At 38.0% G+C, this 12,876-nt stretch overlaps 1 protein-coding gene across 1 annotated transcript in view; it reads right to left on the bottom strand.

Annotated features, from left to right (window-relative positions):
- Positions 1 to 3,848: 3,848 nt before the first annotated feature.
- LOC111524851 (zinc finger protein 737) overlaps positions 3,849 to 12,876 on the bottom strand; it is a 29,942-nt gene continuing 20,914 nt past the window's right edge. Inside the window, exon 5 of the mRNA XM_026448196.1 lies at positions 3,849 to 4,296. Within this exon, the coding sequence (XP_026303981.1) occupies positions 4,208 to 4,296 (89 nt within the window). The 3' untranslated portion in view covers positions 3,849 to 4,207. The remainder of the gene's footprint in view (positions 4,297 to 12,876) is intronic.

Below are 12,876 nucleotides of genomic sequence, written 5' to 3'. Positions count from 1 at the left end.
TATCTAAACATTTATGTATATAAAACATGTTCCCCAAAAGACATTTTTAATCTTTTAGCACGCACTAAAGATGCTGATGTAGAGTTACTTCTTTTTTCTTTTCTTAAATAACATGTCAGAATGGAACATAGTTATACAATTTTGTTTATGTAAATATCAACAAAGCTCTATCTTCAAAGGCAAGGTTACAGAAATAAGCTGAAAATAAAGTCATGGAACACATCTGTCCAGGACAGTATTTCAGTGCTCTGCATGTCTCCTCAGTGTGTGCATGTTCTGTTCACATCCAGTATTTGGGGCCTGTCTTGACAAAGCCACAGTCACCATTTAGGTAATTTGATGATTGTATCCATCTGGGCTGAGCTACTTGGCTGGTTGGGATCACCTGGGTTGTGCAAACTGGCTCATTGCAATTACCCGGTTTCTCCTAATTTGCTTATTTAATTTATCTCAGCTTCAGGGGTAGAATATGGAGATGTCATCTGACCTACTTTATTTCTGAGGTTTTTTTTAAGGGTCGTGTGCACAAATAAACATTTCGTAGACATACCCATGTGATTCACTTTCTGTGTATATGTTTATCTAGCTACCTATTATATATATATATATATGTACAGAAAGAAGCCTATAAAATAAACTTGATCAGAGGTTATTTCCATATTCTTTACCTACAGGTTAGGTAAATCAATCAGCTACTGAGCTCTGAAGATTTATTCAAACCAAGCCACACACCACATTACATTTTTTTCATAAATGTAAAAATGTCTTTAATAACCTGGAACCTGGGTATTTTTAATTCTGGTCCCATTAAACCAGTCCCATGAGGTTTTGTTCATCTATCTAGGAACTGCCAGAAATGCTAGACATCAGTGGGCTGAGCCTTCCTCACAAAGAAGATTTGACCTGGGAAATAAGAGCCACCTGTGGCACTTCAGTGACTGTTCACTATCACCCATTTGAAATGTGGCCAAGTACCATGTACCATTATATTTGCTTCCATCATCTCCATCTGTCTTCTAAAAAGAGACCTAGACTTCTTTTTCATTACTGTAGATACCCGACTTCTGCCACAAAGACAAAAAGAGTGTGATTTTACATCAAGTACTCTTGGAAAAAAATGCAGTACTTGTCTTGATGGAAGTTCTAAAGAGAAAGAATAAGTATTCCACATTTAGGTTAGGACCTTTGGACTGGGGCTGGTTCGTCTCTGACCCTACATACAACAATAAAAGTCAACCCTGACATGGCGGTAAATAACTCCAATGGCCTTAGTAAGTATTCATCTTCCAGAAGTGCACAACAAAGCCCAGTGCTTCCTTTGAATATTAAGTGCAGCAGGATGTATATCAGAGCATTCCTCTATTTCTGTACTATTCTAGATATAGTATTCTATAGGGAAAATATTTTTATACATGTATGGAAGGTTTTTTATTACTGTTTATAGCAATAGGTATCAATACTTCCATATTCAATGTCTTTATTCTGTATGAACATACATACAAAGATTGTTCCAGCTTCATATATATATATTTATATATATGTAGGTATATATATGAATATACATACATGATAGATACATAAACACAAACATATGAATGTGTCTATGTAAATATTAATGTATACATACAATATTTTCCCACTTTTTAAATTATAGAGCATATACTAAGAATGCAGATGTAGAATTAATTGCCTTCTGTTTTGCACAATAGTATGTCAGAATGAAACATAACTATACAATGTTGTTTATAGAAACATAAAGATTCAGCTTCAGGCTTAAGGCCTTGTAAAGCTGTGTGATATACACTGTGGGGGTTAGCATATAGGGCCCTGCATTTCTTTTCGGTGTGCATGGGCTATTTCCATTTACCATTTTGGGCATACCCTAATGAATCTGTAGCCGCTATTTAGATAATAGGCTGATTGGGACCACCTGGACTAAGCTAATTGGCTAATTGAATTCACCTGGACTGATCAATGGGTTGATTAGAATCACCTGGGCTGAGCTAAGTCATTGATTGAAATCACCTGGGCTGAGTGACTCGGTGGTTGAACATCACCTGTGCTAAACTAATTGGCTTATCAGCTGAGCTAACTGGCTGATTGGTATCACCTAGAAAAACCTAGGTGACTGTTAGAAATCACCTGGGCTAATCAGCGGGGCTGAGCTAATTTGCTGATTGGATTCTCCTGGGGTGTGCTAATGGGCTGCTTGGAATCCCCTGAGGTAAGCTGCTTGGCTGATTTAAATTATCTGAGCTGAGTTAATTGATTCAGAAAAGTTGAACACTGGGCCGGGCCCGTGGTTCATGCCTGTAATCCCAGCACTTTGGGAGGCCAAGGCAGGCAGATCATTTGATGTCAGGAGTTTGAGACCAGCCTGGCCAACATGGTGAAACCCCATCTTTACTAAAAATACAAAAATTAGTCAGGCTTGATGGTGGGTGCCTGTAATACCAGGTACTGAGGAGTCTGAGGCAGCAGAATCGCTTGAACCCGGGACGTGGAGGTTGCAGTGAGCCAAGATTGTGCCATTGCACTCCAGCCGGAGCAAGAGTGAAACTCTGTCTCAAAAAAAGAAAAAATCTCTCTCTCTGTATATATATATATGTGTGTGTGTGTGTATATATATATATATATACAGTTAGAGGATAACTTGAAGTATTTTAGAGATGTTGAGAATCTAAAATTATTTTAACTTTTAGTTTTTATAAATGTTTCTTAAGCATTTTTAATTTCCAAAAAACTTTTAAATAAATATTGTTAGTTTAATTTTCTAAAGAATTTAAATAGAGTCAAATTACACATATCAAAAAATCAACTTTTCTGGTAGTAGATCAGCTTAATTTTCAGAACAAATGTGTTAAACTTCACAAAATGCTATGCTGAACAATTTGATCAGTAGCCTCTTTCATACAACTGGGAGAGATGACACCAAGATGTAGCATTCATGTTGGGTGAGAGACTAAATGACTGCCAGTAGCTAGATAATTTCCATTTTACTAACAAATGTTGATTTTCCTTTCTATATTGTCTGAAGTTATGTTAACAATAAAGTAATAACCTTTATCCAGGAAATTTCAAAAACTTATTTTTTAATCAGCCATAATAGTAAGCAAAGACAGAGAAATGAAGGTTTTTCCAGTCATAATTTATATATTAAAATTAAAATACTTCTAGAAATAAAGAAGGAAAGGAAGAAAGAAATATATAAAGAAATGAAAGGCAGCCTGGTCAACATGGTGAAAGCCTGCCTCTACTAAAAATACAAAATTAGCCTGGTGTGGTGATGCACACTTGTAATCTCAGCTACTCCAGAGGCTTAGGCATGAGAATCACTTGAACCTGGTAGGCAGAGTTTGCAGTTAGCTGAGATTGCACCACTGCACTCTAGCTTGGGTGACAGAATGAGACTCCATCTCAAACAAAACAAAACCAAACAACAACAAAATAAAAGAGCAAGAAGGAAGTTGATTACTCATAATAGCTAAGGTATGAAATCAAACTAAGCGTCCATCAATGGGTGAATAGAGAAAGAAAATACGGTATATGTACACAATGAAATGCTATTCAGCCGTTAAAAATAAGAAAGTCTTGTTATTTGCAACAACATTCATGAACCTGAAAGACATTATGCTAAGTAAAATAAGTCAGCACAGAAAAAAACAAACAAAAAAAAATCCTGTTTTTATTTTTGTTTAAGATGGAGTTTTGTTTTAGTCACCCAGGCTGGAGTGCAGTGGCACCATCTCCACTCACTGCAAGCTCCACCTCCCAGGTTCAAGAGATTCTCCTGTCTCAGCCTCCTCAGTACCTGGGATTACAGGCATGCGCCACCACGCCCAGCAAATTTTTTATTTTTAGTAGAGATGGGGTTTCCCCATGTTGGCCAGACTGGTCTCAAACTCCTGACCTCAAGTGATCCATCCACCTTGGCCCTTCAAAGTGTTGAGATTACAAATTTGAGCCCCTGTGCCCGGCCTACATAATCCTATTTCTATGTAAAGTGGAAAGAAAAACTAAACTCATAGAAGCAGACGGTACAATAATAAAACAAACAAACAAATCCCCTATCAAGTTTTTTGTCTGGTTAAGAGACCTTCTTCATGACTTTTCAGGGGTTATATTTTCTTTTATTTTCCACATTTCCTGTTCTTCAGCCAATGGATGAAAAAAGATATAGAGAAGACACATTTGCTTTTTATCCACTTCATTTCCTCTCACTACTAGTCAGTGTGGGTGCAGATGAGAGCAGCAGTTTTCTGGCAGGAGAGCCACTTCTCCGTAATAAAGAACAAACTGAAAAAATAAAATTGGCATGTGCATCAATAGTGCTTCTTGTAAAATAAAGATTCATTTTGTTGATTTCCATTGAGCTCCTGTAATATTTGATCAAAAGCTAGCAAATACACAGTAGAAAAGGAAAAGTGTTCTAAATAAGAATATTGTGAATGATTATTTTGTCAATATAAGTAAAAATATGACCTCACACTAATAGTCTCACCTATAGTTATATGACATCAAATACTAATTTTTATTTAAAACGTTATTTCATCTGAGTATTCAATTTATATCACCTGCCTTTGCTATTTCAATGCCTTCTTCACTTTATATCAGTGAAAACAGGCCAGCAGGTCCTAGAAATGCACGTGGTGCTGTTGCTACTTTAACAATGATCAGGTCAAGCATGATGATTTATGCCTGTAATCCCAGCACTTTGAGAGGCTGAGGCAGGTGGATCACAAGTTCAGGAGCTCGAGACCAGCCTGGCCAATATGGTAAAACCCTGTCTCTACTAAAAATACAAAAATTGCCCAGTGCAGTGGCTCACGCCTGTAATCCCAGCAATTTGGGAGGCCGAGGCCAGTGGATTGCTTGAGGTCAGCAGTTCAAGACCAGCCTGGGTAACGTGGTGAAACCCCATCTCTCCTAAAAACACAAAAAATTAGCTGGGCGTGGTGGTGGGCACCTGTAATCCCAGCTACTCAGGAAGCTGAGGCAGGAGAATCTCTTGAACCTGTGAGGCCAAGGTTGCAGTTAGCCAGGATCATGCCACTGCACTCCACCCTCAGCAACAAAGTAAGACTCCTCTCAAAACAACAAAATTAGCTGGGCGTGGTGGCGGGCGCCTGTAGTCCCAGCTACTAAGGAGGCTCAGGCAGGAAAATCACTTAAACCTGAAAGCCGGAGGTTGCAGTGAGCGGAGATCACAACGCTGCACTCCAGCCTGGGTGACCTAGTGAGACTCTGTCTCAAAACAAGAAAAAAAAAAAAAACAGTGGTCATGAATAGTACTTGTTTGGTTGCTACTCACATGTCAAACACTGTTATTTTTACTTAAGATGTTTTTTTTCTTTTTTTCTTTTTTGAGATGGAGTTTTGCTCTTGTTGCCGAAGCTGGAGTACAATGGCATGATCTCAGCTCACTGCAGCCTCTGCTCCCAAGGTTCATGCAACTCTTCTGCCTCAGCCTCCCCAGTAGCTGGGATTACAGACACCTGCCACCATGCCCAGCTAATTTTTTGTATTTTTAGTAGAGATGGGGTTTCACCATGTTGGCCAGGCTGGTCTCGAACTCCAGACCTTAGGTGATCCACCCGCCTCGGCTTCCCAAAATGCTGAGATCACAAGCGTGAGCCACTGCATTCGGCCTGGTTTTCTTTTTTTTTTTCTCAATTTACTGGTAATATAAAATTCTTCGCTAAGAAGACTTTATCTTATTCAAATGTTTTATGAGATTTCATTGACATTTAACTGTCTGAATTATCTGGAATATTAAAATTTTTCATGAACTCAAATCAAGTACTATAGATAATCTTTTAATAAAAGCTTTTCTGAGGTAGAGTAAGATTTATAACATTTTATTATCATATGGAAGAAGTGTATTAACCATGTTTTCAGCAATCACTCTGAATACAGCATTCTCAGTTCCCAGTGTAAAAAGTAAAGTAGAGGTTCCTCTTTAAAGACTTTTCTCCCTGTCTAATTAGGAACAAATAGTAACTTCTCTTAGAAGCAAAGTTTATTCAAAGACCTGTGCTAACATTCTTAAATATCTGCTAGCCATAATAAAAAAAAATCAATGTACTTTATGTTCTTAGCTCCCCCAGTGTAGCCTAAATATTTGCCCTGGCATGCTTATACTAATCCAAGCAAGCATTAGGCCATAGCCTGTTCCTCCTCTTTATTTGAAGGTGTTTTTACCTTTATCAGCATTCCACAAGTTACTTCCTCTTTCCTTTGTTCTCCTCTGCCTTTGCCTCTTTTAAAAAGTTCTAAATTGGCCGGGCGCGGTGGCTCAAGCCTGTAATCCCAGCACTTTGGGAGGCTGAGACGGGCGGATCACGAGGTCAGGAGATCGAGACCATCCTGGCTAACACGGTGAAACCCCGTCTCTACTAAAAAAATACAAAAAACTAGCCGGTAGTCCCAGCTACTCAGAAGGCTGAGGCAGGAGCATGGCATGAACCCAGGAGGCAGAGCTTGCAGTGAGCTGAGATTCAGCCACTGCACTCCGGCCTGGGCGACAGAGCGAGACTCCATCTCAAAAAAAAAAAAAGTTCTAAATTGCTAAACAATTGGGACAAATACAGAACGTGAGGTCCTATTCCAGCCAATAAAAACCAGACACAGCACTAGGGTGGACACGTCACGTTATAAATGACCCCGTCTCCTTTGTTGAGTGTACCCTCATGGCAAAACTGCTGGTAAGTGTACCCTTCCTGCAGAAAGTAAAAATGGCCTTGCTAAGAAAAATTAAATTTATGTTCAAGTGCTATTTCTTTACAGCACCAGAGAAAAGCATTTCTAACACCAATATGTACCCTGAGTGACTCAGGGGAAATTGGTATGTCTGTAAAGAGGCAGAAAATGCTGAGTGGAGGTGCACCACACTGCACAGCAATGCTTTCCACATGCAGCTATTAGAGTCTTAATTTAATTGGGCTGTTATTTGCATAGATACTAACATTAGTCATACTATTTTTTAGCAGCTAATGGCATCTGTTACCCATTAATTTTATACATTTGCTTTTTTGAAAAACAAATCTTTTGTTAATTCACTCTAAATTGAGACTACATTTACAATCTTCAGTTTTTCAGTGTTGAAGAGAAGAGTAATGTGTGTACATCATGTGCATTTTCCTGCCTACCAAAATTCTTCTGGCCGGGCAAAGTGGCTCATGCCTGTAATCCCAGCACTCTGGGAGGCTGAGATGGGTGGATCACCTGAGGTCAAGGGTTCAAGACAAGCCTGGCTAACATGATGAAACTCCATCTCTACTTAAAATACAAAAATTATGCGGCCATAATGGCAGTGCCTGTTATCCCAGCTACTTGGGAGGCTGAGGCAGAAGAATCACTTGAACCAGGGAGGCAGAGGTTGCAGTGAGTTGAGAACGTGCCATTGCAGTGCAACCTGGGCGACAGAGTGAGACTCCATCTAAAAAATAAAATAAAATAAATTCTTTTTTCATTTACTTGGAAACCCTGGAAAGCCCCATACTCCCTTTGAATACTCTAGCCAGGATTTCAGATTTCAAAAGGTAAAAAACAATCATTGAGCAAAGCCTAAATCTTGTCTTTGTTTCTTGTTAGTCATCTGGCCATTTCCATTTCCGTAAGTATGGCAATTATGCCAAGCCACTGAAAAAATGTGGTTTTGGTTAATTTTATTCCATTTCAAATGTTTTCTCTAATTGTTACTGTGGTCATGTCAACCTAAAAGAAACTATCTACATAACTAATCATGCATTTAAAAACTACTCATATTAAAGTGTTTACAGTTTAATCTTGCATTACAGTATAGTAGAATCCTCTATAATTAGAAGTTATTTATAAATGCATTGTTTTTAAGGTTTTTCAAATTTGAAAACAGACAATTAGGTATGCTTTTTGAAGCAAGTTCAATTCCAGGACATTACCCACGGGTCTTCATGGCATTTCTGTAATGAATAGTGTAAACCTGGGTCACCAGAATGGTGCAGACATGCTGATTGAAATAGAATAAATTCAGCCTTGTTGGTTGACTATTGGTATCCCAGAAGCCAATCATTCACTACAGCTTACTAAATATTGTTCCATAATGTCAGAGAGCACTTTTACCCAGGTTACCCTTTTTCTCCCATTAATGTGGTCCTGTTGTGGTCTTTGGTTTTTCTTAAGCTATCCCACATGAGAGGTGATTATTTGTTGAATGAATGAGATTGCCTTTTTTTACCCTCTGCCATAGAATCATCTTATGCTCCTTCCTGGAATCAACATGCAGGAGGCAGGAATGATGACAATCTACAAATATGTTTCCTGCCATGTGGCCACCCACAACCAGCTTACAACATATTCTACCTAGAAGTCACTTACTTTCAGGTCAGCAGGGGTGTTTTTCTGTGATGTGTCTCTTTCTCTTAAAACCACCTCTGATTACGTCTACAGATGAGTAACCTAATTTCATAAGTGATTTCCCACCATAGTCACACATTTTTTTTTACACTCAAGAGGAAAGTATTACACAGCAGGTGTGCAACAGACTGGGAATCCAGGGTATTATCTTAGACTGTTGCCTACCCACCATAATAAACTTTTAAAATCGTCTTTCGCCAGGCATGGTGGCTCATGCTTCTAATACCAGCACTGTGGGAGGCTGAGGCAGGCATATCATGAGGTCAGGAGTTTGGGACCAACCTGGCCAATATGATGAAACCCTGTCTCCACTAAAAACACAAAAACTAATCCGATGTGGTGGTGCACGCCTGTAATCCCAGCTACTGAGGAGGCTGAGGCAGGAGAATTGCTTGAACCCAGGAGGGGGAGGTTGCTGAGATCACGCCACTGCACTCCAGCCTGGGCAACAGAACGAGACTCTATCTTGAAAAAAAAAAAAAGTCTTTCTGCTGCTTTTGTTACCTACATAAACAAAGATATCAACTGGATATAATAATTAACTACTTTTCAGTTTTATTCATTACAAATATTAACTAACACCTTTTTTCTGGCTTAATTTTTTATGCACTGTTTATATATTCACACACACACAGAACAATAAAAATATATCCAACTATTCCATTTTGATTGAATGTTCATTTAAATAAGTGTTAAAAATGATTTTTTTTTTTTTTCTGTTTGAAGAGAGCTTTTACTACTGTACTTAAGAGAGTTGTTTCTGGAGACAAAGTTGCCTGTGCTTTAATAGGCAGATTCTGGGGAGAATCCAAATCACAAGCCAGAGCATTTTATATTAACAAATTCAATACAAAGCAGAGTATAGACTTGCTTTCAGCATTTTTAAAGTGTTTAGTTTTGTTAATCACCTAATTAACATAATTTGTCTTGTTGCAATAATTGCCCTTTTCTTCTGAAAATATATGCAAACCTATACTCACACAAAAACACTCACTTCATAACTTTCTTACACCTAAGGTTTATCTTCAGAGTAATATGTGTATATTTAACTCTATGTAAATTAAAACTAAAAGTCTGTATGTTTGCAGAGACCACATGTTCAAGGAACACTATATTACAAATATTAATAATTTTTCAGGACTCAGAAATGTATAGATTTTAATTAATTAATTTTTTTTTTGAGATGGAGTCTCACTCTGTCAGCCAGGCTGGAGTGCAGTGGCATGATCTCAGCTCAGGGCAACCTCCACCTCCCAGGTTCAAACGATTCTCCTGCCTCAGCGTCCTGGCATGCGCCACCATGCCTGGCTAATTTTTGTATCTTTAGTAGAGACAAGGTTTCACCACGTTGGCCAGGCTGGTCTTGAATTCCCACCCTCAAGCATTCCACCTGCCTCGGCCTCCCAAAGCACTGGAATTACAGATGTGAGCCACTGCACCTGGCTGTATTTTATTTATACTTCTGTATAATCATTATGACCATAAAAATAATCCTGTAGTCAATAACAATTTAATTGTACATTTTAAAATGAAAAAGCATATGATTACACTATTGGTAATACAAAAGATAAATGCTAAAGGTGATGGATACCTTATTTACCATAATGTAATTATTACATATTGTAGGCCTGAGTCAAAAGATGCCATATAAGGCATAAATATATACACCCACTACATATCCACGAATACAAATAAAAAATTTCAATAAGTAAAAAGAGTAAACATTTAACCTATGGGAACAATATTCTTTAACTCATTTGCAGTTTAAAGCCACTAACAAAGTGACTAATAGAGATGTTATTTTACTATGTGCCAAATAGTATATTATATTCCTACCATCTTGTACCTACACCCTTGAGTGAGGTGGGATAAAGTTAGTGGCACAATAATGGTTCATTAAATGCACAATAGTCTTAACATGGTAAAAATAAAATAAAATAAAATAAAGTTCATAATCTAACATTTTTTTTTTTTTTGAGACAGTTTTGTTCTTGTTGTCCAGACTGGAGTGCAATGGCACAATCTCGGCTCACAGCAACCTCTGCCTCCTGGGTTCAAGCATTTCTCCTGCCTCAGCCTCCTGAGTAGCTGGGATGACAGGAATGCACCACCATGGCTGACTAATTTTTTTGTATTTTTAGTAGAGACTGGGTTTCTCCATGTTGGTCAGGCTGGTGTTGAACTACTGACCTCAGGTGATCCACCCGCATCGGCCTCCCAAAGTGCTGAAATTACAGGTGTGAGCCATCAAGCCCGGCCCTAACAGTTTTAAAATGTACTGCATTTTATTACATAAAAGTACAAGTAGTAAAGTAATATGCTCATTTTAATATAGTTCTAAACATAATTCTTTGTCACTAAAATAAAGTTATTGCTCTGAACATTTATCTTATACATTACTTAATAGAATTTTACTACAAAGAGCCTCTCCACTTGTATTTTCATTATGGATCTTACATTTTAATGTTCTTATTATTTTATAGAAAAGGTCATAGTGTCCAAATAATTTGTTAAAACCTCTGATATCTCTGATGCAGAAGCAATTGATCACATGCTTTCTCACGTGAATAGAAATAACAGCATAATTTGAAATCTGTATTACATCATTATTCAGCTTTTAAAAAATTTAATTCAATGAAACAAATACACTTTCAATGGAATTACAATGCTTCCAAAAATCTACTCCTTTTAAAGTTACATAGAAATCATTTACCTAAAAACTGCTGCTGTGGATTAGTTTTTATACCCAATGCTCTGATTTAGTATAATGTCTGAAATATCAGGGCCTTAGTTATTCTATTGTAACTTCTCTGATATTTATATATAATCTATTTTGAATTAAATATTTTTTCATATTTACTGCATCTGCAAAATTATATTTTAGTATAAACTCTCTGGTGTTTTCTAAGCTGTAGTTTCTGAGGGAAAAAAAAAAGTGTTTCTAAACTTAATACATTTGTAGGACTCATCTCCAATATAAATTCCCTGATGTTGAACAAAGCTTGAGCAACTGCTTTAGGGTTTTCCTTCAGTACAAAATGTGTGCAATAAAATCTGTGATACAAGTAAATGTACTTTATAACCCTCTTTATATTTGTAATGCTTGTCTTCACAAAAAATACTCATTTTAAAGACATACTTTCTGAAAGTTTGACAGTAATTGCAATTTTAATGCTTTTATTAAAAGGAACATTTTTATGTTGAGTTAGATGTGAGTAGGAATTAATGGGTTTTCCATATTCCTTCTATTTGTACAGTTTTTCTCAAGGATACTAGCTTTTCTGTGAAATAAGGTTTAAGAACTGATTAAAAGTTTTGCCACATTCTTCACACTTGTAGGAGTTTGGCCAGTATGAGTTATCCTACCTACAATGAAGTGTGGCAACCATATAAAGGCGTTGACACCTTTTATATATTTCTAGGGTTTCACACTAGTATAATTATTGTTATGTATAGAGAAGTTGGAGGTGTTGGTAAAAGCACTGTCACATTTTTTAGCTTTGTAGATTTCCTCTTCAGTATGAATTATCGCCATGTCTCTTAAGAATTGAGAACTTGTGGCCGGGCATCATGACTCACGCCAGTAATCCCAGTATTTCAGGAGGCCAAGGCGGGTGCATCTTCTAAGGACAGGAGTTCAAGACCAGCCTGGCAAACATGGTGAAATCACATCTCTACTGAAAATACAAAAGTTAGGTGGGCATGTTGGAGGACACCTGTAGTCCCAGTTACTCAGGAAGCTGAGGCAGAAGAATGGCTTAAATCCAGGAGGCAGAGGTTGCAGTGAGCCGAGATCATGGCATTGTACTCCAGCGTGGGTGATGAGCATGAAACTTCATCTCAAAAAAAAAAAAAAAAATTGAAAACTTGTTATAGGCTTTGCCACATTCCTCAAACTTGTACGATTTTTGTCCAGTATGAATTATGTGTAAGAAAGGTTCAGAACTTCCTAAAAGCTTTGTCACATTCTTTGTATTTGTAGGGTTTATGTTTCATATAAATTCTCATATTTAGTAAAAGTTGATAGCTGAGCCGGGCGCGGTGGCTCAAGCCTGTAATCCCAGCACTTTGGGAGGCTGTGACGGGCGGATCACAAGGTCAGGAGATCGAGACCATCCTGGCTAACACGGTGAAACCCCGTCTCTACTAAAAATACAAAAAACTAGCCGGGCAAGGTGGCGGGCGTCTGTAGTCCCAGCTACTCGGGAGGCTGAGGCAGGAGAATGGCGTAAACCCGGGAGGCGGAGCTTGTAGTGAGCTGAGAGCCGGCCACTGCACTCCAGCCCGGGCGACAGAGCAAGACTCCGTCTCAAAAAAAAAAAAAAAAAAAAAAGTTGATAGCTGGCTATAAAGGCTTTCCCACATTCATCAAACTCACAGGGTTTCTCTCCAGTATGAATTATCATATGTCTAGTAAGGGCAGAGGTGTCCTTAAAGGCTTTGTCGCATTTTCTTATTTGTTGGGTTTCTCTTCCACATGAA

The sequence above is a fragment of the Piliocolobus tephrosceles genome, chromosome 21 (genome assembly GCF_002776525.5).
Source record: "Piliocolobus tephrosceles isolate RC106 chromosome 21, ASM277652v3, whole genome shotgun sequence".
NCBI lineage: Eukaryota > Metazoa > Chordata > Mammalia > Primates > Cercopithecidae > Piliocolobus > Piliocolobus tephrosceles.
Note: the sequence above shows the minus strand (reverse complement) of the source record. Positions and strands in the feature narration are given on the sequence as shown.